At 32.1% G+C, this 17,033-nt stretch overlaps 1 protein-coding gene across 2 annotated transcripts in view; it reads right to left on the bottom strand.

The window, feature by feature from the left end:
- Positions 1 to 17,033, bottom strand: part of Fife (regulating synaptic membrane exocytosis protein fife) — a 208,394-nt gene that overhangs the window by 96,290 nt on the left and 95,071 nt on the right. The window contains exons 4-8 of one of the 2 annotated variants that reach the window (XM_076531515.1): positions 15,919 to 16,000; positions 14,492 to 14,633; positions 13,773 to 14,027; positions 7,307 to 7,448; positions 5,509 to 5,817 (exon numbers count right to left, since the gene is read on the bottom strand). In XM_076531515.1, coding sequence (XP_076387630.1) covers positions 5,509 to 5,817; positions 7,307 to 7,448; positions 13,773 to 14,027; positions 14,492 to 14,633; positions 15,919 to 16,000 — 930 coding nt within the window. Of the gene's footprint in view, positions 1 to 5,508; positions 5,818 to 7,306; positions 7,458 to 13,772; positions 14,028 to 14,491; positions 14,634 to 15,918; positions 16,001 to 17,033 lie in introns of both variants that reach the window. The other variant, XM_012291762.2, reaches the window with a different exon arrangement.

Genomic DNA, 17,033 nt, shown 5'->3' with positions numbered 1-17,033 from the left:
ATGAATGATAGTTTTGAAGTAGATTGTTTATAAAGTTTATGTAGTTATGTAATCACGGTGTTCATAGTAAGTGTAAGATAAGTAAGTCTAAGTAAGTCTATTATACATATAATTGTTATGACTTTATAAACAATCTACTTAACAATTATTCATTAAGTTGCAATAATATTTTCCTTTCTATAAATTCACTAAGTAATCTAATAACTTTGACAATAGTTATTAATATTATTTTACTAAATGTATTACTTTAATAATTGTATAATCATAATAATTATATGATTACAATATTCACAATGAATATAAGATCATAATAATTATACTCATGCTTATTGTATATAATTATACACATGTATATAAAATAATTATCACATGTTCATAATAAATATGAAATCACAGTAATTTAAACACAAAAATATGAAAAAAATGATACTAGAGATTTTAAACCGAATGTATAACAACAAATAAATTATTTCTGAAGTATAAAGTATAAATAACGTTTATCAGGCTAATCAAAACGACAGAGAGACAGTCAGGCCAGATATGAGGCTTAAGGGAGAAGAGTTTATCGACGACCTAGATAACGTAATTGGTGGAAACAGTCGTACAAGAGTAAGAATGGAGTACAAAATCCTATCCTAGCAACCCAATTACCCGATTCTTCTTCCATTATTTATCCCTTTTATCCCTTAAGGAATCGCAAACTTCAGGAAGACAATCATGCCTTCAATCTTTGTTAAGTTTTATCTGATAACTGTGAAACAAATAAAAATTCCGAATGGAATAATAGCTTTAAAATATTTGTAATTATAAAAATTCATTAAATCGTCGATGGGGATGAAAAACATAAACTATTTTGATATAATGATTTAATTTGCTATTTTAAATTATGTGTAGATGTATCTAAAATTTTTATTTTAATAGTATTTATATATTTTAATGATATCTTGTATTAAAACAGAATTTTACATTGCACTAAATTATTATAATATAGTATATGTGCTACATACTAAAATGAAGATATCAATGATTAAATTTTATTAACTGATTAAATTCTTGTGACATAAAATTTATTTATTACTTATATAGAATATTCAATATCTTTTAATTTTTATTTTTTAATAACATGAAATAATTAGCAATTCTCATGGCACGAAATTGACGTAATACTGTTTTGACGTAAATGTTACTATTTATAGCGAAAGCATACTAAATATCTCTCTACGATACCAATTTCTGAGAAATGATTCTAACGTTTCGTCAACGTTACGTTGAACATCATTAGGGACCTAAGGGGTTACTGATATTACTACTTAGCGTTTAACTAGTGTTAAGCATCTTTCCACCTGAAAATTCATGTTGCATTAACGAAGAAGATGCTTCACTTAGCGCAAACTTCTAAAACGCTACCCTAAATCTGCCTAATCATTTCCCATTTCTGAATAGTACACGGAACAATTTATCCACTATCTAAAATTACTATTTTTTAGTGTTGGAATCAGATAATTTTTCTAAATTTTTTAACAAAGAACCTGTAGCCAAATTTTTAAATATATCTCATAGTTCAATTTTCACTTACAAGTAAAAGTAAAGCTTCCCCCATCAGTTATACAGCAAAAAATAATTATTCCTTCCATAAATCGATGTTCCATAATCTCGCAAAATTTCATCATAATTGGTATCCTCGGATTACCAGGTTTACTTTATAATAATTTATGAATTTCTCGTGGGTGGTGAATTTGAAAACGCTAGCAGAATCATGTTCAGTAACCTTAATATAACTACGTGCACAGAGGATAGTACAATATTCTATAATCATATACCGACTCCGTGCACCTACAACGAAAGGTTAATTATCCCCGGATTTTATTCAGCGATCGAACGAAATTCCATTATAATCTAGAAGCAAATTGTGTTGAAAATATATGTCAGAGTCTCGATTACAAAGTACGTAACATGTCGACAAATTAATTAGAACAACGTTCACCTCGTTACACCGTGTTTCAACCATTAGAGATCAAAGTTTTAGTTTGAGATTCAACCAAAATGAAACGAAGTTAGGCATGGTCCGGCCTTGTGGACACGGATATGGTCGACTGGAAACTGTTCATTCTGAAGGAAGTTAAACTTAATTACACGTTTGTAGGTCTTTCGTTCTGCTGTAAGGCTCGAATGAATGGCCTTCTGTAACTATTCTGTAGTTAAACGCGCGATTGAGGCTAAAACTACTGCAGTTGCTTCTAGTGACAAATGTTATAGGGGTAAATTTAAGCAAATTTGTGCAAATTTTAGTTGTTCGTGGGAAATGAATTAAATTGCACATTTTTATTTATATTTTCGTATTTAGTTTTGTAAACATATACTACTTTGTACATGATGGAAAAGTTTTCCACCATTTGCATTTGTTTTTGAAGAAATGGAGGAGAGACTTACGAACCTAACCTCAAAAGTGATAATCCACACTCTTCAACTGACCCCTTTTAATTAATAAACGATAAGGCAATTATTTACCGGAAAGTAATTGGAAAACAACAATGTTTCGGTAAAGTTACCTAGAAGTTTCAAGAAAGTTTCTAGTTCAATAATTTCCTATTAAGTTGATCGAACGTTCATGAAGTCGATTTAATTTCGAAAGTTCCGACAGCAACCAGAATATTTGCAATATTTCCTGTAACCCGGTTAAATAACTCGGATCGCACGAACCACACGAACGCAATGGAGAACGGCAATTTGTCAATTACTTACATGGTTCACCGTTAATTAAAATGGCATTAATTAATGGAGTCAGTCTATCGTAAATTTCGCATCATTGTCTGCGGGTGTCAGAATTCCTAACAGACGTCGAAAAATTGCATTAATTTGGAAACCACTGCACCCTTTTCTGTTATCAAACGTACCGTAATTGATCGTATCAGAATTTCAATATTTTGACGTTGTATTCGCATCAATGACGCAATTACAATAATAATTTTCAATAAAATTATTTTCGTCAAATGAACATAAAAGATATTGAATTATACATTGTTCCTGGTATTTTCGATAATCATCTTTTTATGATAGGAATACGAATGATAAAATCAATGATGTCTTTCGAACATAATGCTCGAATGAGCACATTTAGAATCACGCTGAAAACTGTGATCGTTTTAATTGTTCGCTTTAAACGTTTAGCTTGCACATTGGTTTTATTTCCATAACAGTTTTATTTTCACACTAATTACCGTGATAATTAACGTTATTATTCGGTTACTAAATCGTTAAGCAATTTCAGTTTTCCCTTTTTTTGGTTAATTTTCTGCTTATTCATTCAAAATTGCTCCTGTAAATTAAATGACGTACTAACTAAATAATTTGAGGTGTTAAATAAATTTTGACCGTAATTTGTAATGTCAAATAAAATTTAGAGTGAACAATTAAATTTTGCACATATATTTGGGTGACCCGTAAATTTCTACATTTTCAGTAGTATTTTCTCCATTTAATTACGTTGAAATAACCCTCTCAGTCTTATGGTACCATTTTCACGACACAGTCATTTATTAGAAAATTCAACACTTCATAAAATAACACAAATTTCTTCCAATTATTAATTTTTCGGTAAATATGGTACTTGATCAAATTTAATTTCCTCCGTGAAAATTTTTAGGAGTTTAGTGAAATATGTTATTGGACTCAATAAAATAATAAAACGATAGAACTTTTATTTTTTAAATAATATTAATTACAAAATTAATTAAGCTGGCATTATAAATCATTCTACGGAACTCCCAATGAAAAAGATAATTAAACTTCCACTATAAATTACTTCATTACTCAAAGTTCGATAAAAAATTTATAATCGAAGTTTAATTAGTTCATCACATGTTACATTAGTTTATCACAATTATTACAAGTTATTGAACTCTCGATAAAAAAATTTACAATAAAAGTTAATTTTTTTAAAAAACAAAGTTTCACCTTTTTCCTATTTTCCGTTCCAATGTTTTACAGAAGACCAAAACAATATTAAACGAGAAAAAGAAGAAAGAAAATTTATATTTAGTCAGTTGATATCCCATTAAAACAACGTAAAAGGAAAATTGACGTATCAACCCTCAATTTAAAAAGTTACAGTCAGAAAGAAACTAGAAACTTACAACAAATGCAATTTAGATTTATCAAACTCTAATGACAGCCACGTGTTTGACCCAAAGTTTGAAACTTTCCATCATCTAATCTTTTCAAACGATATGAATAATTCGCTGAAAAATGATTGCAGTTTAATTTTATCTCTGCGTTTCAACTTTTGTAACTAAACTTCAAACTTTATTTCAAATTATATTAGATAATATTTGATTGCTATGACTTATTTTTTAAGAATTATTAATTTCCTAATCTCATACATCGAATACTATCTGCGCCACAAGTGCAGAGCATCATTAATTTCAGTAACCTTCATAATACCTTCAGAAATCAAGATGGTAATCTAGATTTATTATTTGAGTCATGTGACGGTGTACAAATGATAACAATGATATATTGAAATAATATTCTTAAAAAATGGGAACAAATGATACACTGTAAACACAATACATAATAAAATATATCCTGGACGAGTATAATCGTGTCTCGATCTAGAAGTACCTTGTATTATATTATCTCAAGTGTTATGGATATCAATTTACTCATCACAAGCATTTACAACCACTATATTTTTGCCATTACACTTTAACGTCAATCTATTCGAAAATAAAAAACAATCTTATATAAAAAATGTGTAGACCATTTGTAGACCACTTGTATTACTTTGTTCAATTTATTCATGCAAACTTTAACTGAACGTTTTCGACCTAAATTATTTTTAATTAATATCTCAATTTTGATAGATGGACTATCAATCCATTTTGATTGAATGAAACAAAGCTGTAACTACCAAAGCTGCAAGACAAATTTTTACTTATTATCTCTACGTAGGTATTAGTCACGTTCTCACAAAGTGTTAACCATTGTAGTAACATTTTTATTCTACCAGCATAATTTGAACAAAAATTCAGCAAATGTCTTCCCTAATCTAGCACATTTGTCATTTCTCCATGTTCAATATTGTAAATGTGATTTTTATCTCCGCACATTCCACGAATGGAAAAGTTTCCCTTTACATCCACTGCAATACTTCAAACTATACGGAGTTAAGATCGCACACCTCTTTCTGTTCAATTGGAACAAAATCGATAAGCGACCATACCTTGCAACTTCAATATTATAGCAGCAGTTTTTACAAATATCTTAAAAACGAGTTTTTCGATCCACTTTCATTGTACAATAAAATAAAGCTCCTTAATACGTACACGATGTTTTAAAGCACGGTTTAACCACGGGTGGCGCGAGAAGAAAAATTACCTGTCGCAAAGTGTTGAAAGCCGAAGCGAAAAGTAACAAAAAGTCGCTGAACTGTAATCTCTAAAAACACGTCCATGGCCGACATACAGGTGAACAAATATCTGATAAGAAGTGAATAGAAATATGGTCTACCTTGGGCAGAGATCGATGCTCTTTGCTGGGCAGCCGCGATGGCCATGGCATTAAGTCCTCCAACTCCTGGCGCGGCGTACACGTCATAGGCTGATGCTCGTCTTGGTAGCTGCACCGGAAGTCCTAGACCAGGCTCAGGATGAGCGTGTTGCCCTCCGCTTCCGGACATCGCAGCCACGTTCTTCATTTCGTCGTCGTACGACCTTTGCCTGGTCATGCGAGACTTGCAACGAACCGTGCTACTTCGACGAGCTCGTCTTCGACGTTCTTCGTCCTCGTCCACGTCGATGGCCATTGACTCTGGTGGTTCTGTTGACATTAGAACGACTTTATAATTAATTTCTTTGATTTGTGACAGATGTCAATTATTAGAATTTTATACAAATTGTTAGTCCGACGCGAAAAATTTTTTGGAAAATATTTCGAGATATAAAAATTGTGAAATATCGGTATTGTTAGACTAATTGAAATGTTGCATTTTGGAAGAAATCTCTTGAGGATAATAATTTGGCTATTTACTGTACATAACATACTATACCAACACACTATAACACAATAATCTCCTTAGGATAATAATTTGGCTATTTACTATACATAACAGTATTCATTAACCCTTTATATTAACCTTTTAACCCAATACTATATCATTAACCCCTTGTATATCGTGTCACACTCGTGACACACATAGCAGTTCAAATGTGACCGATCTCGTATTTTCACCGCAATTTCAGATTCACTTCTAATTATAATCTACACGAATCAAACATCGCTAAATACAAAATGAGCTGAACATATCACATTTCTATATTTGTCATTGCGTCAATAATTAACTAGTATGAATAACGCAACTGTCTAGGAAATTACGGAGTAACAGAAATGACACATCTGAAATTCCTCATTTTAAACTACAAAAATTAAGGTACTTTTGTCAAAATGTACATTAACTTTAAATCTACCGACATATAATGTGCACTTAATTTGAAATGAAAAATTATGTTAAGAAATAAATAGACAAATGACAAAACATAAATTAATACAGATATTAATTCTTTATCTTGATGAAAACCAATGCAGATTTCAAGAAAAGTACAAATTGTGTAACTTATAATAAAAAACTTGTGGGGCGGTTATTTCACCGGTTTGGTAGTTTTATTAACTATTGTTTAGATGTAGAACAACTGTATAAATTATGTTTCATCCCTTATATATTTATCGCACTTGATATTTAATATGAGAGCAAGTATCGAACGACGATAAACTCTTAAGTGGTTGAAATATGTTAGGGACGAAGAATAAGTACAAATTATTCTGAGTAGGGATTTTTAGGACCTCTAAAAAATTAATACATTTCGGTTGTCCTTGTTAATGAAGGACATTGTTAACCTAGAACAAGGATAGATGTCTGGTTCCTAAAAATATGCAAAAATGCAATTTCATTATTCTAGTAGTTTGAAGCGAAAAGGAATGAACGAAAGTACATAAAAACATTTTTTAAGAAGACTTTAAAACAAAATTGCAAAATTCTATGTGACTCTTAAGTATAGTCTAAAGAATATCTCCGAAAAAGTATTACTAAATATTGCTGTTTGACATTAAACTAAAATTATGAAATTGCATTTTGCACATTTTGGAAGCCAAACACCTGTCGTTTCTCCTGACCAAAATAAAATATGATAAACAAAGACCATCAGAATGTATCAATTTTCCAGAGGTTCCAAAATCCTCAAAAAATGTTGGAAGTATCACCAGACTTGAACCTCAAGGTTAAAATATGTTAAGGTTTTGAAAATATTCTTACCTGAGGAAGATTCGACTCCAACCCTCTGTGGACTCGCAGTCCTTCCTCTGTCCACCTGATGTCGATCCGGTGAAGTTGCCCTGGATCTGTTGCGATCAAGGTCCCTCTCCCATCTGAGATCATCCCGGCGTTCCCCTGCAACCTTTCGAAACTATAACATTACGACACACAGATTAGAGTTTCACAGGGAGTGACACCATTGCGTGAAGGAGGTTATGACTGTTGGCGTGATGTGTCATAATGCTCGCATCGGGACGTGTATCACATATTCACACGACAAGCTATGAATTCGAGGAAAGCTGATATGTTCTGGAAAATATCGGAATGATAAGCAACGACAATTACATTAATGGTGCTTTTGTTGGTCATTTTTATACGTTCTAATCTACTGATCTCTAATTTACTGATTATCTATAAGCTACTAATCTCTACTTTACTGGTAATCTTGTATATAATAGTATCTAATTTATTAATTTATTAAAAGAGGAATGGATTTCGAATTAAAATTTGATAGATAATTTTATGCAAAGCTTTGGTTTATTTGTGGAATTGTTTGGGTTGCAATTTCACAGTTTTTGGATCACAAGATTTTTTAATTTCTGGATTCTTTTATTAGTAATTTGCAATTTTTCAAATCCTTCAATTCTAATATTTCTAAGTTTCAAATCCATAAACTCTTCAATTTAAAAATTCTAATATATCCAAATTTTCTCAAATTTTCGAGCATCCAACTTCTCAAATTTCCAAGTCTTCTGCTGTACAAATTTCTAAAACTACAAATTCTAAAATCTAGAAATTCACGAATTTTCTGTAGCAATACACAATTTTTCTCATCATCCAACAGTTAATTACAGGCAATTCTTCTCATCAATCAACCAATAGTATTGTTCTAAAAAATGTAACAGTATTCAAAATTTGCTCCAGTCTCCTGTCACCGCCCTCACTAAATGCATTTTAATGACTAGATGCATTAACTTAAACAATTCATTACAGCCCAGTATCATAACAAATTACTGTTAAATAACATATAACAAACTTCCAACCATCAGTTCATTTGAAACATCAGTAAATCAGTAAAGTCGACGTGTGAAAATTAAAATGCCGGAACGAGACGTGGACAAAAAAGGAAAACACAGGAGATCCATTTTCCGAGCGACATGGCTGTCACCGCATCTGAACGAATGTGCATGATGGCCATTTTACGAATTGGTAGAAATTCGTTGTTTACGATGAACCAGGAAGAGGTATGCTCGCGTCTGACGCGATTTGATTTGTCCCGTAGTAAACTATTGTTTATCATCCTCCTATTAATTGGCATTGACGTGTCTGTTATTCGATCGATGCTCGAATTTCGAGGGCTGGAGCAGCAGGCAAACGGCTGATCCAATTGGAGGTGTAATCGAGGAAATTGCGTCAGATTTTAACGGAATCGCAGGGATCTAATTTCGAGGTTCCTCCCCCTCTCTCTCTCTTGCTAATTGCAGCCGTTCGAGGGGCGTTTTAGCCCTGATAAATTTGTCGCGGGGTATTATCTCGCTTGTAATCCCGTGTTCTTGCGTCACCGGCTCGCTTCGACAACAACCAGGATGATGTTATCAATCAGGATGCCGTTATCCAGGCCGATACGTTTCTTTCGGCTATCTTTAACCAATTGGGTACTTCGGCAACGAAAGAAAATTGGGGATTTTGTTTATCCTGAGGGAGAACGATCGATCGGTGCTTTGCTCTGTTGTATATTTCACGGCGAATGTATTAAGTCGGTTAATGTGGATATATTTTAGGGGCAACGAGTGCGAATATCTTCTTTAACGACCCTTGATCAACCTAACCTGTCGAACTTTGGAATTTACGGATAGGGTTCTTTGTGAATGAAACTAAATGATACAATTCATTTATTTATGGGGGAAGTTTTGTGTAAAAAGAAATATAATGAACGGATTTTAGATTTTTTACGGTTTCATATTTGTTTAGAGTTAGAAGTTAGAGTTGTAGGTTACAGTTATAAATCAGACTTGTAAGTCAGAGTTAGAAGTTAGAGTTACAAGTTAGAGTTATATGTTAAATTTTTAGGTTAGAGTTATGAGTCAGAGTTACATGTCAAATTTGTAGGTTAGAGTTATGAGTCAGAGTTACAAGTCAAATTTGTAGGTTAGAGTTATAAGTCAGAGTTACAAGTTAGAGTTATAAATCAAATTTGTAGGTTAGAATTATAAGTCAGAGTTATAAGTCACAAATATAAGTTAGAGTTATAAGTCAGAAGTTTAAGTCAAAGTTAAAGTTATATGTCAAATTGGTAGGTTAAAGTTATAAGTCAGAGTTACAAGTCAAATTTGTAGGTTAGAGTTATAAGTCAGAGTTACAGATTAGAGTCACAAATCAAATTTGTAAGTTAGAGTTATAAGTCAGTGTTATAACAAAATTGATGAAACTAATCACATAACAATCTTCAATTTCCACTACACACAAATCCTTCAAAGGCTACCCCAAAAAATAAAAACCTACAAAATCAGTATAAATACAACGGATTTTACAGTGACAAAGTCTTAAAGTTTTTTCTTGAAAGCTTCCCGAAAAGATTACAGAAGTCACCGAAAGAGCAAGAAACGAAAATGCATTTTAATACCCTTGTTACAAACTGATTCAAGCTAGTTTCCTTTTGTTGCCGGCGACCGCTAATTTCCCGTTTGTGTACCCGCTGAAGATTCAAAGCAATCACAAAGCTCTCGTTCGCGACCTCCTTTTTCACTTTCGTGTCCTTCTATATATTTTTCTCTCCTCTTTTTTTCGACCGATTTCCGGATCCACCCTAACCCCAGACACCGTCCTGTCACGGTACCGATGGCCTGATTTCAATTTCATTCCACTTTCTTTCGTTTCCGCAGTCGTTTCCAATGAAATGAGATTCTGCTGATTCTTCTTCGAGCCAACAAAAACGATTCTCCAATAAATTCTCAGGATCGAAAAGCCGACCGAACGTTCTCTTATTCTTTGCCTCTTCTGGTGCTTTCTTATTGCCTGCGTCTCACGCTAGATCGAGAACATCGATAAAATCCACCGCGGTCCTCGTGTTAACCAAATGCACTGAGATGAGAAAAGCAGTAAACGAGTTTACGAGTTCTCCTCTTGTGTGAACGGGCCATTTTGTTTGGCCGCACGTAATGTCAAGAACAAATTTGGTATGTATGATAATCGGTGAGGCACATTTAAAATTTTCGCGGTGATTATGAATTTGGAAGTATAGGAATTATTGAATGTTGAGATTTGGAAATGTAAAGATATATGAATGTAGGCATCTAGGGATGACACAGGGGTTTGATAGATTAGAGACTTGGGGTTCTAGAAATTTAGAAACATGGAAGTTTGTGAAGGTAGAAATTTGAAGACTACAATTTATGGGTCTAGGAGTTTGGACAAATAAGAATTAGGTGACATAGGTATTTAGGGATGTGGGACTTTGAGAATATTGCGATTTAAAAATATATAAATATGGGAATCTAGAGACTTGGTGATCTAGAGATTCGTAGACATAGAAATTTGGGAATACAGGAACTTGACTCTTGGAATTTGGAAAATTTATAGTTTTGGCATGTGAGAATATTAGAATCTAGGAATTTAGGATCCTAGAGATTTAAGGTCATAGAAATCTGCAAACCTAGGTATTTGAGAAATTTATGAATATAGAAATCTAGTAATATAGGATCCCAGAAATTTGTAAATCTAGGGATTTTAGCATCTAGAAATTCGAGAGTGCAGAATTTTGAAGACTTCAAGCTTTATGTAAAGATTTGAAAATTTTGAAATCTATAAATAACATAATTCCTAAGTATAAAAATTTTGAAATTTTGAAAATTCGAACGTTTAAAGACTCAGAAATTTGAAAATATAAAAATTTGAGAAGATTAAAAGTCCCCAAGCTTACATGTGTTCAAATTACTTTTCTAAATACCTAACTCAACGAGTTATTTTACTAACATACAAATTTAAGCCTTTAATGTTCTATCTTTATTAAAAGTAGAAGTATTATGAATCATACTTATACCAACACAAGATTTAAGATTTCAATTTCCCGCTTTTATTATAATTCAGTTAAACGTTGTACACCTATAAAAATTTTGATTTCATTCCATTTAAACTTTATGCAATTATAAAGGTCATTAAAAGTAATAACTTCACAAAACGACAACAAGTAAAAATTTCATTAAAAATGAAAAAGAAAGTTATGTTTAATGTTCGTAAAAATTGCACTGGACAATCCAAGAATATCATTTAATGAACATTGTGTTTTAGTCTGATGAAAAAGCATTCAGTTTATTAAACTGAGGTTCGCAAGTTCGAAACTCTCAGTAGTTACACGATTTTTTAATTTAATTTTTTTTGAACTTTACTAAAAATCTGGCTGTAGAAAATATCTTTTAACTCTAACAAGAAAAAGTAAATAAAAACAATTTTATTATATGCTAAAATTTTATATTAAATAAAAGCAAGTTTTCTTTTCATTTCTTTCAAAATAAAGAAATAAAACGATTTCGTTTTATTAAATAGAAAATTTAAACACACGAAAACTTTTTCATTTAATTTTCCCATCGCTATTTTAAAATAATTGTCCTTATGATAATTAATATAAAATAAGAATCTGAACATTTGACTAAGCTAACGTATCATAAATATTGTACTCTCATCTCCGATTAAAAACCATACCTATCAGAGCTGAAATAAATGTCGATACAATCAGTATCATTCTGTGCCTGAAGAAAAATCGTATGGAATATTATCCTACAAGCTTTTCTGGGTCATTGTTTCGCGATCGACGACAGTAAGCAGGATATAAAGCGTATTTTCCAAGCGTAGGACATACCACAACATAAACATGCGTCCAGCCACAGGGCACCATATTGTAGAACAAATATAACCCGTGGACCAAATAAAATTTTCGTTCTGAATGTGCCAGATTTTCTCTGGCATATCGCCAATAGGATTAAAGCATAGCTGTTGGGAATATTCAGTTTTCGACCGCAAACAGTTACTTGTAATCAGCTCTGAATTGGATAACGTTTCCTTTAGTCTGATCATTCCTGCTAATGGGAGGATTAATATAATACCGATTACAATCGCGAAATTGCTGGTTGGTGAACCGTAAATGCGTTACTTTGCAGAAATTCGTGCCGGGTGCGTCGAAACTTTGCTTTAGCTGTTGACTAGGATAACTTTTTACTGTTTTCTTTTGCGCAATACTGTACGTACAGATGCAAGCCCAGATGTTGGCGCGTCGACGGGAAATAAAAAAAGCTCTATTCCTACCGTGAATATTTCAAAAAAGAACGAAATCTCACTTTCACTATCGATAACTTAGATTGTTTATAAAATATTAACATATCGTTGCATTGTCTTTTTCTTCATAAGTAGAAACAGCGATAAACTACAAGAATGCATTGCATCCGAAGATTATAACTCACTATAAGTATTCCATTAACGAATGTCAAGTCTGCGAATGAATTACTCGGAACACTAGAAACTAGCGTGACTTTCAAAACGGTAGAAATTGATTAAAAAGTTTGTTGATACATTATTCTATAGTATGTTGAAACAACCAGTGGAACCGAAAACAGTTTTAACCCTTAGAGTACTAGAGACGTACAGATGTCAACCCACGAGTTGGCGCGTGACCCAAAGTAAAAGAAGCTCCCCACCGTGAACACTTCCAGTTACATTTCGGCAAATAAGAATAATAATGACGATAACAACTGCTGAACGCAATTCGCACTATCTCACTTTCGAGACGTTTGCCTGTCATTGTTTTTGGCCTAATTGGTGTGCGACTGCTCGAGCCAATATACCGCCGAAAATGCGTGTGAGGCGTCCATTTTTCTATTCTGACCAATTGGAGCCGTAGCTCTTCTAAACACGTGGGTCAGCCATGCGCCAACTGACGAGTTGACATCCGTACATACATAATTATTAACTGTGTTATATGACAATCTATTGTACTTGTATTATTATTAATCGCGTTATATGAAAATCTATTGTACTAATATTAAAATATAATACATTAGAGATCTACTATATTTGCTATAGGGTATATATTTGTTATAGAGACCTACTATATTTGCATAATATTCATAATTAAAACAACCCATAATGAAAGCTCTCCAAAATCGAACAAACAAAATATATGATCACAAAATTGAAATCCAAACTCGTAGAACTAACGATAGTCGAACTATTAATTCCTCTCGTCTAATATCTATGCACCCATCCGGCAATTAGTAACAGCAGTCACGAGTTCACATCCGAGTTCGCCATAAGTTAAGGAAACTCCTGAAATCTGTGTCGTTTTCAACTTAATTACCAAGAATGATCATTAACACGAATACATATGCAAACACAAACGTTGCCGTGTATTCTGTTGTCGAGAGATGATTGAGAAGCGTAACATTACAACTTTCAGCTAACAAATCCGTCAACTTACCTTCTCGAGTTCCTTCAAACTTGCAGGAGACACATCCGAATGTCTCCTCAGTTCTGGGCTTCTTGGAGGAGCCAAACCGGAACCGAGACCACCAATTTGACTTCCGCGTTGACAGCTCAACCTGGCATCGCTGTGTCTCCTCTGAAGTGCTTCCAATACTGGAACCTCCAATAGGGAATCCGTCGATTCCTGTGTAACGATTGGCTGGTCCCGTGACGCGATTTTTCGTCGACACACGCTACAACGCCATGACGACTGCAACAAATTTAACTACTTATTATTTATCTTAATAAAAAGTGTATTATGAATTCAAAATAGTATGTTCATAAACTTGCAATGAAATAAGAAATAATTTTAAAATTATATGTGAAAAATATTTATTCTTTAGTGCTGAATGAGAAGCAGCACCGCGTGAAGTTCAGCCTTGCCGAAGAGGTTAAATGTGTCTTGATTAAGCATATTAAAATTAATTAAAAAATTGTGTGAACACGTGTTGAAACGACTGGAGTTAAAAACTGTTTTCATAGTTGGTTAAGTAACAAATTTTAAGTAGGTTAATGTAATAATTTCAATGTTACTCATATTCATATTTTTAAAAGAAGATGGGAACGAAAGAGTGAATGATACTTCATACATGTACAACTCCATATAGTATTGTGAAATCAATATACTAAATAATAGCTATTAGTAACAGTGGTAGTACATAAGTGGAAGCTCACCGGATCATCGGAGTTCGTTGTCGTCGAATAGCAAGCGCAATCCTCGCAAACTTTGTGTTGACACTCGCAGCAGGTCCTCGAGGTTTCGTCGGGAGCGAAAGATTTCCGGCATACTCTGCAATCGTCCCCGGTTTTCGACTTTCTGAAATGTCCGAGTTAAAAGTTGGCTGAAGTTTGTTGGAGTAAAGTCATTTATAAAAAGAAAAGTACATTTGTAAGGTACTCTTTCGTCTGTCTGATACGGATACGACTTTTCTTTCATTTTTCTTCGACAAAGGAAACGTTTAGTAAAATGGCAATGCTATGAGAAAAATGGACTGTAATGCACTACGACTGTGTTTAGTTTATGCATAACTGTAAATATTTAATGAAGAATTAAAGATTTCAATTTTTCATTTTGTTATCAGTAGTAATTCTTCTTAAAATATGTAAGAGTACTATACATCTGTACTATACATTCTTTTTTCTTAATTCTTTAATAATATTTAATCTTGAATGTTGATCACATACGGTCTTCGTTACAATCGAAGTATTATAATTAATAACTTAGGTTTGTCTGGTTACAATAATTTTTAATTGTCTTACATAAAAAGACATGTTAATATTTTCTATAAATACTGTATTAATAAATGTAGACACATTATACAAACTAACAAAAATAACCTACAATACTGTTTCTTTTATTTTTAATAATAGCAACCAAAAATTATTAAATATTTCTATGACATATTCAGTAATATTCAATAATATTTCTATGATATGTTCAATAATTTGAATATTACTTTGACCTATGGTTTTGACTATATTATCTACGTTACAAAGTAACCAATTACAGGTTAATTTAATTTTCCGGAACAATTTTACATTAAGTGAAAATAAAACGTAGACCTAGGGTCATTAAGTTTTAAACATTAACGTCTATTTAATTATTGCTTTAGTTCAGCAGTAATGGGCAAGCAATTATCCGTTCTCATTAAAGCATTAATTATTCGCCACGAGCAGAATGCGGTCAGAAGCATTTTTAACTATTAATGTTCGATTCGGTAGAACAGATGTAACATTGAAAGAGAAATTAAACTAGTTCTCTGACTAAATACAATAAACTGTTTCTGTAAATATTATTCATCTACAATCTTGTAAATATAATACTTTAATATTTATATTCGTTTACTAGATTTTAATTAATTTTTCGTTCGTGTCAATAAAAAATTTTCATGGATTGTAATCTGTCTTTTTAAGTTCTTTCATTTTTGAATAAAATGTTATTCTCTTTATATTATTCTCAATATTATTCTCTTTTAGTCATAATATATTTTTGTTAGTTTTATGTCAATTTTGTGTTATTATTCCTTTATTCAATTTTTTAATATTTTGTATGATTTTGATGCTTCGATATTTCATAATTAGGGAAAGTCTTCGACACTTACGTTTTCGTTGCTTCTGTTGTTGTTTCTTCCTTAGGTTGTGTTTCCTCAGCGGGGGTGACCTTTGCAGGACCGAATTTCGTAACTGCAAAAAAGAAATTCATTCTTTAAACAAAAATAAAGGGAATATAACAGTAATGTACCATACTGCATATAATAATATTCCACATTATTATTTTTAAAAACAGTGATCATTTAATCCATTTTTATTTATCATAAAATTCATTGAATTATCAAAAATATTCATACATATTCTTCATTAGTATGTCTACATATTGTAAATTACAGTATGATGTGTTACATAACATAAAAGACAATAAAATTTCGATAAGAAACCAACTTGATAAATTAAATATAAATTAATTCTACAATTTAACCACATCATTTTTAGATATATTTTTAATAAAGGAAACCTTTCTGAGCGCAACGAAAATAAAATTTTATTAGAACATGGAGATGGCTATGAACGAAATAAAACGACAGAATATGATTAAACATTTATGAGGCCTAATAAAATTCTGCGACAGCAAAATAATGCTAGTAAATTTTATGCATAAACACCCACATATAATGTTATGTACAGTTATGCAAGATTTACAAACAGCTTTCATAACTGTGTCCTTTAAAATTTGAGGTTATAAAATGAAATACGACGTCCCTGTTTCTGGAACAAATTTTTTCTTAACATATATTTTATGACCAAACTACACATTCTCTTCTTTTCTTATTTATTAAATTTTCACAAATTTTTTATATAACTAAATACTATTTTAATGAATAAATCTTTTATAAACGAAATAATGATAATTCGTTCTCGGACGAAGTTTATGAAAAGCTTGCTAAAAGAGGAGTCGATAAATGAAGACGCCTCGAACGAAAGAATAATTCTTAATATTTTAAACTTCCAGAGTATTTTAACAGTGTGTCACTCGAGGCTTTCAACGATAACAGCTTAAATTCATTATAACCATCAAAACACTGGGAAACGTAAAAATACACGGTTAAGAAGTAGTCAAATAAAAGTTGCTGCTCGTGTAAAACCTAAGCTGGCTAATTAAGTATAAGAACTAGAGCCGTAATTAACTTCAGTCTCCAGGAAACTTGTTAAAAAATTTGGC

The sequence above is a fragment of the Megachile rotundata genome, chromosome 5 (genome assembly GCF_050947335.1).
Source record: "Megachile rotundata isolate GNS110a chromosome 5, iyMegRotu1, whole genome shotgun sequence".
NCBI lineage: Eukaryota > Metazoa > Arthropoda > Insecta > Hymenoptera > Megachilidae > Megachile > Megachile rotundata.
Note: the sequence above shows the minus strand (reverse complement) of the source record. Positions and strands in the feature narration are given on the sequence as shown.